The sequence below is a fragment of the Pagrus pagrus genome (assembly GCF_965226575.1).
Source record: "Pagrus pagrus genome assembly, chromosome: 18".
Taxonomy (NCBI): domain Eukaryota; kingdom Metazoa; phylum Chordata; class Actinopteri; order Spariformes; family Sparidae; genus Pagrus; species Pagrus pagrus.
In genome coordinates, this window is record NC_140202.1 from 23,314,041 (window position 1) to 23,333,455 (window position 19,415).

Sequence of the window (19,415 nt, forward strand, 5' to 3'; positions counted from 1 at the left end):
TGCAATCGAAGGACTTTGTAGTTAAAGATTTTCTTACTGATGTACCATTTCTTTCATTTATTTTTTACAGATGTGGGAGCTGTTCTACAAGCTGCACTTTGTCTACACCTACATCGCCCCCTGGCAGATCACATGGGGCTCAGCCTTTCACGCCTTTGCTCAGCCCTTTGCTGTACCTCGTATCCTTTTACTGCAGTCATTTGTCAACACATATACTGTCGACTGAGTCACCAGTTTCTTAGGTTGACCTGAATCACAGAAGCTAATAGTACTGTTTCACATGTGTTTTGTTATTGCCATCCATAATTTATGGAAATGAGTGTTGGCTAAACATTAGAAACCCTTCTGTGGCTCAGTATGTTCAGTGTATCTAAATGTATGGGATTGCACCTGGACAGCAGATGCTACATACAGCAAAGTATACATATTTTTCAAGTGATCCTTGACCTGAGCCCCTCCAGACTCTGCTATGCTGTTTGTCCAGGCTGTAGTGTCAGCAATCTTCTCCACACCCCTCAACCCCTTCCTGGGCAGTGCCATCTTCATCACCTCTTATGTCCGTCCCGTCAAGTTCTGGGAGAGGGACTACAAGTAGGGAAACATTTTAAGATCCTGTTCCATGTGCAAAACTAATGCCATCTTTGTGAACATGCTTCTGAAATGTGTGATTTCCAACACTTTTTCTGCAGCACTAAAAGAGTGGATCACTCCAACACTCGGTTGGCCTCTCAGCTGGACAGAAATCCAGGTGAGTGCGTCATTGTCCTTTTTAATTTTATGTAAGGGTCTGATAGAAGGGTCTGTTACTTTGCTGTTACACTAGTTAAACTTCCCTTTCTGGGTAGCATGGTATCTATAGCTGACACCAGAATTTAATTTAGGTAAGCTGGGAGAATCTATGCTCTTGTCTAAGTCATTCTATGTGATTTAAGCTAAAAGAACCACGTCTATTCCAGCGATGTTAGTGACATGCAACTCACCTGCCTTCTGCCTTTCCATCTTCAGGCTCTGACGACAACAATTTGAACTCCATCTTCTATGAACACCTTACCCGCTCCCTGCAGCACAGCCTGTGTGGAGACCTCCTCCTGGGCCGATGGGGCAACTTCAGCACCGGGGATTGTTTCATCCTGGCCTCCGACTACCTAAACGCTCTGGTGCATCTCATCGAGATCGGCAACGGCCTGGTCACCTTTCAGCTCCGAGGGCTGGAGTTCAGAGGTGAGAAATATACGGACTTGCCACTTTTCAACTTTCAACTTCACTCCCAAAATCATATTTGTACAGATTTAATTAATCCACCTGTTTTTTCCAAGCAGGTTGAACTAAACCCTCCAAATTATTAACAAACCACTCGACCTACCAACATTTCTGTTTGTGACATGAGCATTCCAGCACATAAACCCAGTAGTGTTTTATCTTCCTGTTAAATACACCTGTGTGTGCTTTATCAGCATGACTTCAGCCAATAATGCTCTGTCTCACAACAAACTGCTGAAGCAGAGTGCACGTGACACACTGTGAACTTTTTACATTAGAGGCTCCTCAGAGCATGACACTCATCACCAACCTGTCAGCAACTTTTCAACTGTCACTGAGGAAAATATAGTCTTATTATCTAACTATCTAACCTAATATTTCTGTGTGTTAACATTTGACTGAAATCTAAGTCGTTTGTTGATATTTATCTCCACAGGAACGTACTGCCAGCAGAGGGAAGTGGAGGCCATCACTGAGGGTGTGGAGGAAGACGAGGGCTGCTGTTGCTGCGAGCCGGGTCACCTCCCTCACATCCTGTCCTTTAATGCTGCTTTTGGACAGCGCTGGCTGGCCTGGGAGGTGCTGGTCACCAAATACGTTTTGGAGGGCTACAGCATCACCGATAACAGTGCCGCCTCCATGCTGCAGGTGTTCGATCTGCGACGCATCCTGACCACCTACTACGTCAAGGTTAGTCGGATGCAGCAAGATGGTAACTTTTTAAATGTGCCGTACATTATTTCGAATGATTTAAATGCATCGTCCTTTCCTGGTCCCAGGGTATCATCTACTACGTGATCGCTTCACCTAAACTGGAAGAGTGGCTGGCTAATGAGACCATGAAAGACGGCCTGCAGGGATGTGGAGAGAGGAACTACGTCGACCTGGATCCTACCTTCAATCCCAACATCGACGAGGACTATGACCATCGACTTGCAGGCATCTCCAGGGACAGTTTCTGTGGGGTCTACCTGGGCTGGATCCAGTACTGTAACTCTCGGAGGGCCAAGGTAATGCTGGATTATTGTTTCCTGAGTGACAACGGGAACAGTTTGGGCTGTGAATATCGGAATATCGGAAATCTATCTGGCACTACGGGCGACATTAGCTAGCTTAGCATTTGATTGTCATGAATCTTCTTTGTCTCTGCTTTCTTTGTAGCCACTGGACAGTGAGAAAGACTCGGCTCTGGTGCTGCTCTGCTTCGGCCTGTGTGTACTTGGAAGGAGAGCTCTGGGAACAGCAGCCCATCATATGTCCAGGTTATTTAGTAATCTTCATTATAATAAGTCAACCTTTTATAAAGCTTTAAGTGCTGACAGAGTTCACTTATGTAGGGCAAACAAGCAGACCCGTGGTCATGCATACACATACACTTTTTCTGTCCTCCTTTCCTTTCTGCTCTGTTTTTGACCTCATGAGTCAACTAAAAGTCTTCAATCTCTTCTTTCCATCACAGCAATCTGGAGTCTTTCCTTTATGGACTTCATGCATTATTCAAGGGAGATTTCCGCATCTCCTCAGTGCGAGACGAGTGGATCTTTGCAGATATGGAGCTGCTCAGGAAGGTTGTGGTGCCTGGAATCCGAATGTCTCTCAAATTACACCAGGTGAGACACAGCAGGTGTCATGTTGTCAATACCACATGATGACCTTAATCTCAGGGTCAAATTTTTAACAGAATCTTGCACTTGTTCCTCTAGGACCACTTCACGTCCCCAGATGAGTACGATGAGCCGGCGGTCCTTTTCGAAGCCATCTCCACCCACCAGCAGAACCTGGTCATCGCTCACGAGGGCGACCCAGCCTGGAGGAGCGCTGTGCTGTCCAATGCCCCCTCGCTCCTCGCCCTGCGCCACGTCCTCGACGAAGGAACCAATGAGTACAAAATCATTATGCTCAATAGACGATACCTCAGCTTCCGTGTCATCAAGGTGAGAACCGCAACATATTAAAATTAGTCTTCGATTCCTTGATCGTCACAATTTTAAGTCACTTAACGAGAACTGAACTGTTTTTGCTGCAGGTTAATAAAGAATGTGTTCGAGGCCTTTGGGCAGGGCAGCAGCAGGAGTTGGTGTTCCTGAGAAACAGAAACCCAGAGCGCGGGAGCATTCAGAACGCTAAGCAGGCTCTACGAAACATGATCAATTCTTCTTGTGACCAGCCCATCGGATATCCCATCTATGTTTCTCCGCTGACCACCTCCTACTGCAACTCACACCCCCAGCTTGGACACATCCTGGGAGGCCCCATCAGCATCGGGAATATACGAAACTTTGTTGTGAGCACCTGGCACAGGTTTGTAGCTCTCTGCAATAGTTTCATACTGCCACTGTTAATGTTTTCTTCTTTCTTCTTCTTTTATAATTAATTAGTTATATGCCAATTTTCTCTGTAGGTTGCGGAAAGGCTGTGGTGCCGGCTGTAACAGTGGAGGGAACATCGAGGATTCAGATGCAGGAGGGTTGTCCTGTGGCAGCGGGAATGGGACTGGAGGCGACTCTCAGCAGAGCTCGGTGTCGCAGGGTGGGACCTCTTTACCTGCCCCCTCCCACACGTACCAGCCACACACTCTGGGTGAGCAATGCTCCCCAACACAACCACTAATACTATAAATCATATGTCAAATTAATGTTGTATCTTACAACAGCCTCATTACCTCTTAACTGACACTTATTACAAAGACCTTAATATCAAGTGTTACCCACAGCATGTATGAGATTGCAACACTAAATCACTGGAGCACTCCTTTCGTTTCATGTGGTCTATATCTGACCTCTCCCTGTGTCCAGGCACCAGTCAGAGTTCCCAGTCTGTTCAGTCGGGATTGGTACGTCACTCTCCTGCCCGAGCCTCCGTCGCCAGCCAGTCATCATCCTACCGCTACAGCAGCAGCCGTCACTCATCCCTGCGCACCTCCACAACAGGCCTGGAGCCCTGCCGACGTTCCTCCACCAGCCAGCTGTCTCTACGCACACTCCCCACTACCCTGCAGCTCCGGCTGGGCTCCACCTCTGACCCTGCCGGCCCCTCCGCCTCCCTCTCCAGCCACAGCATCCCTCCCTGTAAACGCCACACGCTGGTGGGCCTTCTGGGCAACGACGGCCTGTGCAGCACCGTGACCGACCCCCTCAGCCAGCATCATCACCATCATCACCACCCACAACAACACAACCCCACCATCTCCACCGTGCGCAGAGATGACATCTCCTACAGAGTGCAGGTTTGTGTGCAAAAAAAAAAAGCTGGAACGAAATCATGTCGGAGCGTTGGCAGTTAGCAAGTGAAATTAATCGGTTTCAGAGTCATGAATTACTCTACATCAACAAACAGAAAACTGTGCCAGAGTGTTTCTCATTCAGTCGCCTGTGCTCTGTTTTGTTAGTGTTGTAGCTCACTGACAGATAAACAACAACCTTCATAATGTATAATTGTTAATGCAATGTATAAAATCTTTCAAAAAAAACTGTTAAACTTAGGGATTACATGAACTAAATGAATTGAATATAGTAGGTCAACAAACAAGCAGACAGAATTGAACTACTTAAAAATATCAGTATACAGCAGAAATAAAACTCTGGTATGGTTTTAGAAACATAATTGTCACTTATCCTGTGAAATTTCTCATCATCTACTGGGCAAAAATATGGTATAGCTATTGACGTTGCTCAAGCGATGTAGCCAACTGATTACAGTGATTCCCTGACTCTTTATCTAGCACCGCTATGAGGTCAAAACTTAATTTTATCCAGTACTTTGGTTTATGACCAAATACCTGCAAAACATACCACCTGGTTCCCATCATCCTCAGCTGTAGTCTGACACAGTGATCATAGTAAACACTACACTTAGACACACACGCTAATTATGCTTGCATTATCTTTGTGAGCTTGATGTTAGCATTTAGCTAAAGTACAGTCCCACAGAGCCTCTAGCATGGCAGTAGAGCTTAGTCTTGTTATGCATATAATTAAAATATAGGCCATTAATAGAGTTTTGGAGCATGCCAGCATCCGCTTAACAACTTCTAATTACAGTAACACTCTACTGAAATGATTCATCCTATTCTGCTGCCTTGGTTTCAAGTAATCTCTTACTCTCCCTCAATTTTTTTCTCCACTAATAACTCCAAGCTGTCATATAAAAGGAAAACCTTACAAGACTTAAATGCTATCGAATTAACCATCTGCACTTGTATTTGCAGTCAGTCCTGCCTCGATGTGAATCTTATTGTTGTGCTTCTGTGATGTCGCTCAGATTGTGGATGTCGGTCACGTGCTGGAGAACATCAACTTATCGAAGCGGAAGGAGCTGCAGTGGCCTGATGAGACAATGAGATTGAGGGCAGGACGGACCTGCTGGAGGGACTGGAGCCCCTCAGAGGGCATGGAAGGACATGTAAGTCTTTATTAACATCTGTAAAAGCATCAAATCAGATTTACGGTTACTTATTCTGGACTGTTATGTTTGATCTGTTATGATGATGCTGCTGTTTCACAGCTCACACACTCGCTGACCTCTTGAGCTAAAAATGTGATTTTGCTGTGATTATCTTGTTTGTACTTGTGTCCTATTTTTTGGCCCGTAACACCCTCTGTGACCTACTTGCTCTGTAACAATAAACGCCTCATAAATTTGATTGGATGCTTCCTGTCTGTTGCCCTCTGCAGGTGATTCACCGGTGGGTGCCTTGTAGCCGTGACCCAGCCAATCGCTCCCATATCGACAAGACCATCCTGCTGGTACAGGTGGAAGATAAGCTAGTGCCCGTTATTGAGACTGGGGTCATTGAGTTGGGTGCAGAGGTTTGAGATGAGCAAGCACACACATTATACACACAGACTTGTGTGAAGATGAAGCCAGACCTCCCTGGCTTTCAGCAGGACGCGGGAGCCTACAGACAAATAGGAAATGGGAGCTCTCCCCCCTCCCCTGTTCCTTATCGCTGAGGGGGAAAGGAAGCCAGGGAAAAGTGCAAGCAGCGGCAGAGTATACATTCATCCAAGATCCTTTACTGCATCAATACACATCCACAGTATCTGCCTTGCTTTGCGTCTCATAAATGCTGCATGACAGTAAACAACCCTTAAATTAAGTTAGTTCTTGCTACTGGTAATTAATTTCTATGCATTTCATCGACTATTTCGTTGGCAATTCTGACAGAGTTGAGTGTAAACGAGCGTGTGGAGATTTTTTTGTGTTTTGATTGTCTTTAAATAATTTGCCAAAATAAGCCTGGTATTGAATATCTGCCATGGTTTCATACACATGAAAGCTTTTTTTTTTTTTTTTCTGCTGCCAAGACAACAGAGAAATGAAGTTGTGATGCAGAGACTTGACGGCGCTGCGCTCAACAAACTCCTCTGTTTAATTGTTGTCATTCCGTTTGGATTACTTTAAAATTTGCAAGATTACATTGCGCAAAGAAAAAAAGAAGTTGCACTATAATTTGTTTTTGTTTTATTTACAGTGATGCACTACACTCTTTAGATAATATCACATTTTATTTATTACAGACTCTGAATGGCCATGGTTACCGATGCCTTGGGAATGAAAAAAAAAATGCAATCGTCATTCTGTTTTCAGCCATTTTTATTTTACTATTTTATGTTTGATAAACTTGAAAATAACTTTTTACTGTATATGATTATATCTATATCTATACATATATATATATTTACACAAATATATATATATATAATGTCAATGTATAAAAGATTTTGTTTTCAATATTTATTACTGTGAACATGGTATTTACACTTTGTTACATCTTCTTTTATTTCTTTTTGGGACAAAGGTTAATGTATTAAGGACCATTGGTTGAAAACAAGATGCCGAATTTTTGATGGACTGTTTCACTATTTAACTTAATTCTTTTCTATATGGAGAAATAAAAGTTTGATTTATTGCTGACATCTTTAAAACGCCTCCTGTTATTGTTTATGTGTCATTTCATGCTCTAGCAGACTAAAAACAAACACCAGTGCGCACTAACCTCAGTCATCTGCAGAGATTTTTAGTAGATGTTGCAGAAGAGACAAAGGTTAGAATGAAACTTGTGATTAGCAGGTGCAGTGATAGGGGATTTTATGAGTGACATGCTGTGGTTTATAATATTCTTTATGGCACAGAATCATATGAATCACGTGACATTTCCATGTTCTCACTTTCATTGGTTATAAGGAGTTGTGTAAAAGGCTGCAAAATTGGTGCCATATGCTGTAAATGTGTGAAGACTCATGAAAAAAGCTCATGATTTGGTATACAAGCAGTGGTGGAAGAAGTATGCAGATCCTTTACTGAAGTTGAGGTTGCAACACAACGACAGTTCGAAAAATTAATGCATTCAAAAGCTCACTGAAGTAAAATTAGAAAAGCTCTGTCTGCAAAATGTAGTTAAAGTATCAAAAGTAAAAGTACCCATCATGCAGAACAAAAGTTGACTGACCCAAGTGGACTGAGTACATTAAAGTTAAAATTTTAAGGTTCGACTTGACAGAATAAAAGACAAAGAATATAATGTGATTTATTTTATGGCATCTACCAGCTCATGCTTCATTCACTCTTCTTTTCTTTTTCTTCTTTTCCGCTTTTTATTTTAGTGCACATAAGAAAAAAATTAATAATAGATCAGTTTTAAAAAAAACAAACAGCAAACATACAGTGTATAATGAAGAAGAAGAAGAGAAGTAAAAGAAGAAAATGTGCAGGATGAGCCAAAAAAACCCATAAGAGCTTGTCGAGTGGCCCTCGTCATGTAAAACATTCAACATAAAGACAAAAAACATAGGTGGTAAACAAATGTATCACACAACTAACGGGAAAACGTAAACAATTGACACAAGTGATTAATGTGAAGTAAATGTTTCCCAGAAATAAAAAGTAAAATCTTTAAAAACATCTTATACAGCAAAGTAACTGCTGACTTTCTTTCAAGGTTCGAGGTTCTGCTTTATTGTCATAATACAATACAGGACTGTCAAATAAAAAGCAATTGCAGCCCCTTCACACACAGAAAATATAATACATTAAGAGTAGATTACTTTCCACCACTGTACCGTCCATACTAATGTCAGTAAAGGCAAAATGTATATTTTTTCAGCTCAATAAATCATTAAAGTTGTGTCCAGAGAAGGGGTTGTTTTCTCAGAAATGATCCATTGGAAAAGTCCTTAATCTAGTTTTCACTTCATCAGAAAACAGACATGCTCATACTTGTTACTGATCTTCCAATCACATGACTGTTTACAGTAAAGCCCCGCCCCACCCGAGCCCTGTGATTGGCTGCTGCGCGAGAATTCCTATCATCTGTTTTTCCCGACGTCACATATAAACGTCCCATTGAGTCGCTGAGCATGTTCATGTAGTGACTCCACTGCTGTTTTCTCCGGACACTTCAGCAAAGAAAAGGTAAAAACACGTTATTATCTATTCCTTACATCGCTGGGATTTATATATAATATTTGTAAAAGCTTTCTCGCAGTCTGAGCTGTTTAAAAAAATTGCATTTTATCGTGTTGTTAGCTTGTTTTGCTACCAACTAGCTAGCTAGTTGCCGGGAATGGATATCGTCATGTGATATCCAGACAGTCAGGTGGCGTGTATGGGTTTTTGTTGTTTGTTTTTTTTGCTTACCTGCCGTTGTTTGTCGCCACCTCACAGTCCAACAAACAACAGAAACTTTATTCTGAGAGGATATTTACTAAGTTGAGCTTTTAATGGTCCATGGTCTCCACACAGGACTCACACATCAGAAGAGGACATGTTTAAGTCAGCCTTCACCGTCCTGCTCGGCCTGAGTCTCGGGCTTGTGAATGCATTTCCTTCCCAGGAGCCAGACCAAGGGAAAAACTGGGTAGTCATCGTAGCTGGCTCCAATGGCTGGTACAACTACAGACACCAGGTGAGAGTGGTAAAACAGGAACACTACATGAAACCGACCCCACAAAGTCACCTTATCAAGTGCAAACTTTGCATGACCCAGTTGTTTTCCTTTATAATCCGCATTTTGATAAGATAAGGCACTTCCCTTTCTCCATACATGCTCTCCCAGGCTTTTAAAATGTGCCCCTAAACCTTCATCTGATGCTTTTTTCTTTGTACCAGGCCGATGCTTGCCATGCTTACCAAATCGTCCACAAGAATGGCATCCCAGATGAGCAGATTGTGGTTATGATGTACGATGACTTGGCGCAGAGTGAGGAGTGAGTTGAGACATTTTTTTGGTTTCTGTGAAGCTTATCTTTGTGATACAGACTTCTTCTCCCCCCCAAATATTGAAAAACACACACAGTAGTTTAGTTTGCTTAGTCATTGACCCTTTTATTCTTCCTCAATTGCAATTGCAAAAGCAGAATATGTAAATAACATTTGCAGGTTTATGAATCTTGTATACACGTTATACTGCATGTTTCTGTAACAAGACTGTAATCACTCGCTATTAACATGCTTTATTACCATTCAAGTTCAAGGGAAACTTTATTTGTAAAGTGCAAGATAAAAAGAAAACAAACAGGGACCAGCATAATCATCAGGACAGCAATAAAAACAATACAGCGACGACTATTCTGCCACCTCGCTAAATAAAGTATGACCATGTTGACACATCAACAAAACTACTCCAGCAGCAACAGAATAATAAAAATCCACATAGATCATCCAACAATTGAGCCAAAATTCAGGTGTTAGGGTTGTGTTTTGACGTTCTACACTGTACTTAACACTAAGTGCTAAGTTTTGGCCCCAAATCGATCCGAGGCCTTTAATACAGAGTATCTGCTGACACTGAATCCGATCTGATACTTAACGCTACTTAAATATTGATTAAACTTGTATCTGACACACACTTATGTAACAGCTGTGGCCTATTAAATCTGACACACCTTATCTTCATGAGCTATTTGGTCCAAATACTGGAGGTCCTGGTTCAGTAACAATAATAATACATTTATAAGCTTAGTATGATAAGTGAAACTTTAAAAGGTACACAGTAGTTTTGGGAAAGAAATTTTAATCAGAGGAGAAAGATTGTCGTTGACTGATTATGCCTGGATAAACAAGCTAGATAAACAAACTATTCGTTTTCATAACTGAATAAACAAACTGACCTTAAAGGACAACACAGTTTCACACTGTTTTCCTTTGTTTATATGTGGCGGACCCTGCCACCTTTCTAGCTTCTAACAGTGTTCTGGGGACCTTATTTTCCTCTGAGAACAGCTTGTTTATTCAGTCATGGTACAAAAATATATTTCTGAGTTTCTATTATTACCCTATAAATCTTGACAATGTTAGTTTCTCGGAAACTACGTAGTGCCCTTTGATATGGAAAGTACTGTGCTTGTATGCAGCCCCAGTTGTAAACCACAGAGCTGTCACAGACATGTTGGTATTTCTCATTTGGCTGTGGTATGTCAGCCCTGTGTGGTTCTTTGTCAGAGCAGCAGCACCATTAACAGGCTGTTAAAGAGACTCACTGAGTGGAGTCACAAGGAACTGATTTTTGTGTTCCTGCAGGACTGACTAAAAGTTACATTACTGACACGGCGTGTGGGTAGAGGAGCCGTAGTGAAAGCAGATCCCGCAGTTTCAGTCAACTGGGATCACTGCTACACACTGAGGTGTTCAACAGTAATGAGCAGTGTTTACTTGGGCAAGTTGACTGGTCAGTAAGAGGCCCTATTTATGTAACTTTCTTTTTTTATAAATACCTGCTCGAATGTATGAAAAAGTTAATTGTATGTCTGGACCAAAAGCTGAAGTAGAATTCAGTGGCAAGAGGGAAAACAATGTTAGCTTCATGCTGACTGCCTCAAAATAGTTAACTAGGGCTGCAACCTGTGTTCATTCCTAGTAATAATAAAAATATAACACTAATTAATCCACAGATGTCTTGTTTTATCCAACCAGCAGCTCAAAACACAAACGTAGTCACTGTTTGTGATATTTAACACAGAAAAGCTGCAAATCCTCATATCGGAGAAGCTGGAACCAGTGTTTGCTTTGATTGTTTGTTTGACTAATGACTTAACTAAAAGATTAATTAATAATCAAAGTTATTTATGAATTTCCTGGTAAGACCAATCAATTAATCTTGTAGTCAACGTCAGCTTTCAGCACTGGCCAACTTTGTGAAATGACAGGCAGGTAAAATAAATACTGTCTACGGTTCTGATATGTTTTGAGAGTGAAGCTTGTGTACGTAATGACTTTCAGATTATATTCACTGCAGGTTCATTTAGTAGTAATCAACCAATGACAAGCTGAGGAATATAGTTGTTCTGCTATTGTTGACTGTCTACAAACTTGGACTTCAGCTGAGTGTCCATGTATCAAAGTACCTCCACATAATGTAGGTCAAGTTTAAAAGATAAGTTATGCAACAGGGATTGTATTACATCCCTGTCATATCCTTGTCTGACATGATTATAACCATACAGTATATTGGATGTTTGGTTAATTATTAACTTGTATTAAAAGCAGTGCAGCTTGCATGATGTCATAAAGACAAATCGATGGCCACTTGTACTGATAACAGGCGCTTTTTCAGGTTTTCACTAGAATGTTTTTCATTGATTTAATGCAAAAAAAAAAGCTTATCACGAATTTATGGCTGAAGCTAACGGTTATTTTTCATTATTGATTTACCTGCTGATCATTTTCTCAGCTAATCATTTGGTCTACAATAAAAGCTGTTAAGAATTTAACCAGTTAAAATGTATTAACTGACAACCAGAGATGGGCACAAATATCAAAAAGTATCTTTACATGGCTGTTACTTATAGATAAGGGTGTTTGTTGTTACAGAGTGACTCTGCAGTGAAAGGGGAAATGAGTGTGGAGTAATGTTGAGCTGTCAGCTGATACGTTAATCATTCATCTGCTCCCCTGTCATCATGACCAAATGTTTTGTCAGTCATTTTCATTTCCCCCTTCAAATTTGAATCATGTTTTCGTTACCAGCAACCCCACCCCTGGGATATTGATCAACAGGCCAAATGGCACCGATGTTTACAAGGGTGTTCCTAAAGACTACACTGGAGATGTGAGTGCAAATATTTGTATAAGAGTACAAATCAAAGCTCTGGGATAAATGTTTAGCGTTAGCAGTGCTCTTGAAATTCAAACAGATTGTTTGTTTGAAGAGACTTGTGGATGTGTGAAGCAAACTTTTTGATTTCTGGTGTTTTTTTCTGCAGGATGTGACCCCAGCAAACTTTCTGGCTGTGCTGAAGGGTGACTCCTCAAACGTCAAAGGTGGCTCGGGAAAAGTGTTGAAGAGGCAAGGGATAGAATAAAACAAGAGATGGAGGAGTGAATCTCATGAAGAGATGAAACCTGATATCAGAATAATCTGGTTTGTCAAGATAATGTTTATAATGTTGCACTCTCTGTCTTGGCAGCGGCCCCAACGATCACGTGTTTGTGTACTTCACAGACCACGGGGCGCCTGGTATTCTGGCCTTTCCCAGTGATGATGTGAGCACTTTCCTTCTTCCTGCCCATTACCCACGAGCGTCAGACAGATGAGCTAGCTCTTAACCACGAAATATACACCAGGAACTAAATATTCTAATGCTACTGAACGTGTTTTCCCAGATAACGGTTTCTGTCATATGATGATGAGTCATGCTCCCTTTTACATATCTGAATACCTTTATTTATTATCTGAGCAGTGTTTTGACATTTAAAAAAAAAAGTTGATGCTACACCATTAAGTATGGTTGAAGGTAGTGAATAGACAATGACATAAAGCAAAGATCAAGAGCCACAGTCTTTGAAACACAATAGGTATTGTGGTATTTGTAGCGCCGCAACAAAGGCTCACCTCTACACCTCTACACGCCTTTGTTTTTTTACACTGTACCAGGCAGCACCAGCATCAACACCTCCCCAGTGTGTTACAGCTCTGTTACTACCTCCGCTGGTGGATCAGAGGCAGAACAAAACTCTGCCCCCATTCCGCCTCTGTAGCTTTTATACAGACGGCGAGTGGAATAATGGCACAATATTCCTGTCTATAATGTATCGTAAAGAGCTGCATCAATTAGCCAATGGATCTATTAGTTGATTGAAAGTATTTCTGATAATTGATTAATCCTTTCATTGTTTTTCAAGCAAGTTGTTGCAACGTCTTTAATGTAGGGATTTGCTGCTAGGGAAGTTGATTCTGGAGAAGGATAGCTGATTGTTGAGTCTCATTCCCAGGTTTTCAAATACCGACGCTTTGGATCTGTATTCGGCTCAAAATTATAACCCAAGGCCGTCTGTGTTTGACGACCTGGGATTAAGACTCAACGGTCATCTATCTTTCTCCAAATTTGCCTCCTGTTTACTATTTTTAATCAGTTAATCAAGAAATGAAATGGCAGATTAATTTATAAAGAAAACAATTGTTAGTTGCAGCCTTCTTTGGGCAACAACCCCAGCACTGATTACAACTATGTACTGTTTATATGTTGAATGGTTTGTATGAAGAATCCAGCAGGATACTTAAAAACATTTAAATTAAAAGTAGTTCCTGTCCTCTCTCTTTCTCTGCAGCTCAGTGTAGAAGACCTCCAAGCAACCATTACATACATGCACGACAATAAGAAATACAAAAAGGTACGTTACAACATGCTGTTGTTTTTGTTTTTTTTAGAAATACTGTATATGGCTTAATCACTGACCTACATGCTGTGTGACATGTACACAGTCAGGTGATGATGTATGTGGCTGCGCTGGAAGATTAGATCATAAAACTTGTTTTTATCTTCTTTCCTCCCTCACACACACACACACACACATTCACAGATGGTGTTTTACATTGAGGCATGTGAGTCTGGGTCAATGATGAACCACCTGCCTGCTGACATTGACGGTGAGTTGAACTTTAGCTTATCAGTCACTTTCCAGTAAAACCAAGAGATAATGAAGCTGCATGATCAATATGAGGTGTCAGTCGATGGACTACTTTTGAACTTGACTTTCCCTTGTGACCATTAGACCTCACCTACATTTGATGGGGAATTTAAAGCCACAACTTAAAAGCAAATCAGCCATGAATCACCAGTAGAGGCTCATGTGATTTACATCTTGTGTCACCTTTGGACCAGACTGAGATCAGCACTGCTGTGTGTGGACTTGAGTTTGCGACTCTTAGTGCTTTGTTGTGTCTCATCGAACACTGAGGTCAGCGTTATGGCTTGTGGTGATTTGTGAGCCCAGTCATGCTGTCATGTGCTTGGTCTCATGTGATAACCATAACAGGACATGGATCAACGTTCTGGTTTTACTGTGTTAAACCAGAGTTTTCACACACTTCCCTCTGTGGTTTTAATGACGGTAACACCTCCCAAGTCTAAATGTAAAGCAGCAGTGTATTTTCACACATATCCGCCCTTTAACTTGCAACAAGCGTTCACACTCTTCTAGAGTCTCGTGTGTTGTGTTTGAAATGTTGTTCTGAGGCTGTCAAACAGACACGTGATTCGTGTTTAGGTTTGCCTCCTGGAAAACTATCATTTTCTGCCAAACTGTCACACAGCATAATATGAGAATGTCTCTGTGTTTTCAGTGTACGCCACCACAGCAGCCAACCCTCATGAGTCCTCTTACGCCTGCTACTATGACGAGAAGAGGGACACGTACCTGGGAGACTGGTACAGCGTGAACTGGATGGAGGACTCTGATGTGGTGGGTTATGTTTCCCCATATTATTTCAATCACAGTGAAGTAGGGGCGCTCTATATGCCAATAAACATGTCCATTTTCACGCAAAAAAGAAATAAATTGATGTATAACAGTTGGTGCTAACCTCGGTGACAAATACAATGCATCTCCTGTGAAGAGTTCACAATGTTTCGCCAGTCGTTTATTGAAATGTTCGCTAGAAGGAGAAGAAAATGTTGGGTTTCTATTAGCTCTTTCAATTGCATGTTAGTGTAAAATGTCACAGAAACAGTTTTGCATGCTTTACCAGATGTTAATATGTGTATCCGTCTTTAATTACCTGTATTTTCATGTAACGGTAGTTCAACCAATCTGTTACAGACTGATTTCAATGCTACAAAAGCAACTCAGGATTTATTAGGTACATTAAAGGTTTATTTACGGTTCCAAACACCTGGTGTCAAAAGGCAGGAAAGGGAAGTGGTGAGAGTTTCCAACAGCAGCAACAGTCGTTTGTTTTTAACCAGCAGAATAAAAACTGGGTGGGTAGTTTGCATAAGCAGCAGTGATGGCACTCGTGGGCCTATGATATACTGTAGAAGCATCCAAACCGAAACTTGATTTACATCAAAAGAAGAAAAACAAAACAAAAAAACCCACTGTTTATTCATTAAATCCTGAAATTGTTATAGTTTTGCTTTGCTAAGTGTTTTGGAAACATTTTGCTGCTTATTTCATGTGATGTTGTTTTTTTGTGCTTTCAGGAGGACCTGAACAAAGAAACTTTGGTGAAGCAGTTCAAGATCGTGAAGAGCCACACAAACACCAGCCACGTCCAGCAGTACGGAAACAAGGTGAGAGAATGACCGAAGGAACACGGCTGAAGAAGGAATAATGTAGAGCCAAAGTCTTGTAATAACTTGAATTCATTGTGACTGGCAAAATAGTTGTTGATTGTTCCCTGCCCTTATTTTGATCTTTACCTTGAGTTTCTTTCTTGCTACACAGACTGTGGGGCACATGAAGGTTATGGCGTTTCAGGGTAATACCAAGGAACACAGCCCATCTGCTCCCCCAATGACCCTGCAGCCAATCACTAACCCGGATCTGACCCCGAGCCCCGACGTTCCTCTGGCCATCCTCAAGAGGAAGTTGATGGCCTCCAATGATATCGGAGCTGCAAGGGGGTTCCTGATGGAGATCAGCGCCCACCTCAAGGTAAAAACTAGCTATGAGAATCAGATTTATCGGAAAACATACAACTGCACAAATTCCACCATAACAGATCTCATATGACAGATTTCAGCGTGTGAATATGTGTGTGTGTTTGTGTTCAGGTCAGGGAGATGCTGGCTGACACTATGCGTGAAGTGGTTGAGATGGTGACCGGCAGTAAGCTCGAGGCTGAGCAGGTTCTCAACGAGAAAGCCGATCTCTCCCAGCACGCTTGCTACAAGGCTGCATTCAACCATTACAAATACAACTGCTTCAACTGGCACAAAACTGAGGTAGAGCTGCACAAAAGAGTCCCATCAGCACATTTAAAACAGACCGGATGTTCACATTTGGAAAGTGTCTGGGTTTTTTTTTTTACATAACGGTTGATTAGTCAGAGTTTTGGCAGGATTCATCTGCAGCTGATGGTTGAAACTTACTGACATGCCAAAAGTGTGGTTCTGCTTCGAAAGAGGAAGCGGCAGATGTGTTTCATGTGCTGCTCATCAGTCGGTATTAGACCTACATTCATTCGCTTTCTTTGCATTCAGCTGACTCCAATACAGAGAGACTGACTAAGTGAAAACCATATTCTCAAGTGTTATGCTTTAACAAATTACGCCTAATTTAAGCGCATTTCTTTAGCTTATTTAAACTTTTTCTGCGAGTGTCCCAAGTAGGACTCACCAAACTCTCTTAACTTGTAACTCGTAAATTCCTCGTTTCTACCTGATAATAGGTGAGCATGCGTAATATAAGGAGAGAGTAAAAAGAAGAAAACTAGCAAGTATAGTTGTGAGATACTTCGAAGTACTTTCATGCAGCTGTTTGGTTCATTCATTGAAATTATCCCTTTTCTCTGAAACTGTTTGACATTTGAGCTCCACAAATACAACGGGTGGGAAAAAACGGTGTGGTCATGAACATAATAGCATTACTGTACATCTCTGGGGATCTTTCTAACACGTGTGACGTCCTCTTGTGTTTCAGTATGAATACGCTCTGAGACATCTGTACGCTCTCGTCAACCTGTGTGAGAGAGGATACTCTGCCCACAGGTACAGTCTACTCCTCTACTTCCTCTCTCTCTTTCCCCCTTCTCATCGGCAAAACTTTCCCCTGTGACATGTGAGTCAATTTTTATTTACTGTTATTTGACACAGAAACCGATTGTATTTTGTTGTCCCTCTCTGCAGCATCCAGCGTGCCATGGACTCAGTGTGTCATCTCAGAAATTAAAAGTGTTTCTGCAGATCCAGGAAAGCCTCACATCAAACTGCTTCCTCCCCCATGTGGGAAGTCCTGGAAAGAAGGAGCTTCTCTTTGCACTGCTTAGGAATCAATCCGGCGTGGAGTTGACGTTATCGTTTGATCAGCACACTAACTGTTTTTTTTCTTTTTTTAAGACTTTTAATGTTTTTTGATTTTACCGAGAATTTTTTAAACTTGTTTTGTGACGAGTTGCACTATTGCTGTGAAGGGTTTGTGGATGATATTTTACTGCTTTTGATTGTTTATTTGTTTATCCAATGGGATGGACAAATACAATGTGAGATTCATGTAAAAATTTTTGCTCTTAGCTTTACTTGTGGTGTAAAAGGCTTTTGCATGAGAGAATGTTTGATTGACATGTAAAGGACATACCACTATCTATGAATGTTTGCTGAACCTCAAGAGACTTTGTTGTCACACAGGGATCTTGAAATAAATCTTAAGACCAAAACTGCCAAAAAATGACTCGTATTTCCAGTGTTTCTACTTCTGTGGATATCCTGCCCGTGATTTTACCATTTCCTTAAACCAAATGACAATATTTCACAGCGTAGTCTTCCTTACACATCAACAGTGGGTCGTCTCCAGAAGAGGATTTGTATGGTGTCAAAATAATTCTACCTAAGCCTATTTTCCTGTGATCAAAACCGCTTTTTCCTCTTATACCATGAACCACTGTCAGCTTTATAGCCTCCCTCTGAGCTTGTTTGGTACATTTTACAGGATATTTCTTTCATGAAAAGAATTTTTAAGCAGATTTAGTGCTTGATCCAACCCAAGAATCATACAAGAAAACATCACCTTCTACATTCAGTGTGATGATTTGATAACATTTTAGTTAAAACATTAATAGACGTGTAGCTAATTGGCACTTAACATAAAGTATAGCAGGGGCTGATGTGAATGGTATTAGTTTGGTAGGCATTTGTTCATGAAATAAAGTATTTATGCAATCAAAATTCTGAACTAATGATGGCAAAAAAAGTTATAAGATGACCCAAGTCTGGAGATTGAATGTGATACATACACTGATGGTGGCTGCTGTGCAAGGTATCTTGCCCAAGGACACTTCAACATGCAGACCAGGGGAATCGAACCAGCAACCTTGCGATAACAAGATGCTGGCTCTACTCCTGAGCCACAGCTGCCCAATGAACCTAATATCTGACATATTTCAGTTGATCCATAGTGTCAATCCACAAGATGAAGCCTACTGATTTTATTGATAACCTTATTTTCCTTTGGCGCCACCGTGAGGTTCACATTTGTGTGAAAATTGAGTGAAATATATCTGACAAATATATCCGTCAATTAGTGGATGGATAGCCATGATATGTGGTTCACACATTTTTAGTTCCTGTCCGGATGAATTTTAATAACGTTGGTAGTCCTTTAAGTTTTCATCTAGCACCATCAAGTCAATTAGTCAAGTCATTTTTTTTTATTATTACTTTAAGTATTACACTAACACTCCCAGCAGTGTGACACAGGTGCACTGCATCACACCAATCAAACAAAAGCTGCACTGAATAATGGAAGCTCAGATTAAATAATGAAATTGCGACATCTAGTGGTGACATTTATGACCTACATCTTAAATTTCTTTTTTTAATTTAATTTGTGTGGAGGACTGTCATTTTTTTCTACCTCTTAATTAATAGACACAAGTTATTCATTGTTTTAGATTTTTATGGGCAATAAAAAGAGGAATTTAAAAGTAATTTACAAATCAAATTATTTTTGTTTTTCAACATTTTGAGTTTTTCTGCGCTGTTATGGTTAATATGGTGCCCTTAGCAGGATGGACCCTCATTCCGCGGCTAGCTTTTCTGTAGCATGACTGAAAGTAGTCTTCAAATCGGCGCTTGCTGGTTCTCTTTTGAATTATAACTATCGACCTAATTTGTTTAATAGAGTGGATAACATGATATCGTAAATTAAAAATAAAGATAGTTATAGACAAGGCATTAACTTGGAATTGTGAGCAGGCAAAAACTCTGCTACCTAACTCC

The 19,415-nt window shown here is 41.0% G+C and overlaps 2 protein-coding genes across 3 annotated transcripts in view; both read left to right on the forward strand.

Moving 5' to 3' along the window:
• The window catches only part of pcnx1 (pecanex 1), a 31,942-nt gene extending 25,729 nt beyond the window's left edge, over nucleotides 1–6,213 (forward strand). Inside the window, exons 23-36 of one of the 2 annotated variants that reach the window (XM_084380836.1) lie at nucleotides 71–179; nucleotides 462–591; nucleotides 690–748; nucleotides 1,006–1,221; nucleotides 1,697–1,950; nucleotides 2,040–2,270; nucleotides 2,422–2,522; nucleotides 2,720–2,870; nucleotides 2,964–3,194; nucleotides 3,287–3,561; nucleotides 3,662–3,789; nucleotides 4,056–4,486; nucleotides 5,521–5,661; nucleotides 5,934–6,213. In XM_084380836.1, the coding sequence (XP_084236962.1) occupies nucleotides 71–179; nucleotides 462–591; nucleotides 690–748; nucleotides 1,006–1,221; nucleotides 1,697–1,950; nucleotides 2,040–2,270; nucleotides 2,422–2,522; nucleotides 2,720–2,870; nucleotides 2,964–3,194; nucleotides 3,287–3,561; nucleotides 3,662–3,789; nucleotides 4,056–4,486; nucleotides 5,521–5,661; nucleotides 5,934–6,074 (2,598 nt within the window). In that variant the 3' untranslated portion in view covers nucleotides 6,075–6,213. Of the gene's footprint in view, nucleotides 1–70; nucleotides 180–461; nucleotides 592–689; nucleotides 749–1,005; nucleotides 1,222–1,696; nucleotides 1,951–2,039; nucleotides 2,271–2,421; nucleotides 2,523–2,719; nucleotides 2,871–2,963; nucleotides 3,195–3,286; nucleotides 3,562–3,661; nucleotides 3,841–4,055; nucleotides 4,487–5,520; nucleotides 5,662–5,933 lie in introns of both variants that reach the window. The other variant, XM_084380835.1, reaches the window with a different exon arrangement.
• A 2,374-nt stretch (nucleotides 6,214–8,587) lies between these two features.
• On the forward strand, nucleotides 8,588–17,868 carry lgmn (legumain). The gene is made up of 14 exons (XM_084380598.1): nucleotides 8,588–8,673; nucleotides 9,004–9,166; nucleotides 9,370–9,467; nucleotides 12,226–12,307; nucleotides 12,462–12,544; nucleotides 12,666–12,741; nucleotides 13,807–13,869; nucleotides 14,059–14,125; nucleotides 14,822–14,940; nucleotides 15,681–15,770; nucleotides 15,925–16,134; nucleotides 16,254–16,424; nucleotides 17,122–17,189; nucleotides 17,328–17,868. The coding sequence occupies exons 2-14, from the start codon at nucleotides 9,026–9,028 to the stop codon at nucleotides 17,368–17,370; spliced, it is 1,311 nt and encodes a 436-aa protein (XP_084236724.1). The 5' UTR covers nucleotides 8,588–8,673; nucleotides 9,004–9,025; the 3' UTR covers nucleotides 17,371–17,868.
• Nucleotides 17,869–19,415: the final 1,547 nt, after the last annotated feature.

What these genes read in the sequence shown, in the direction of transcription:
- lgmn (XM_084380598.1), top strand. Translation starts at nt 9,026, where the DNA reads ATGTTTAAGTCAGCCTTCACCGTCCTGCTCGGCCTGAGTCTCGGGCTT. An exon ending in TCCAGCAGTACGGAAACAAG is followed by an intron (nt 15,771 to 15,924) that starts GTGAGAGAATGA and finishes CTTGCTACACAG; the next exon opens with ACTGTGGGGCACATGAAGGT. An exon ending in AGAGGATACTCTGCCCACAG is followed by an intron (nt 17,190 to 17,327) that starts GTACAGTCTACT and finishes CCCTCTCTGCAG; the next exon opens with CATCCAGCGTGCCATGGACT.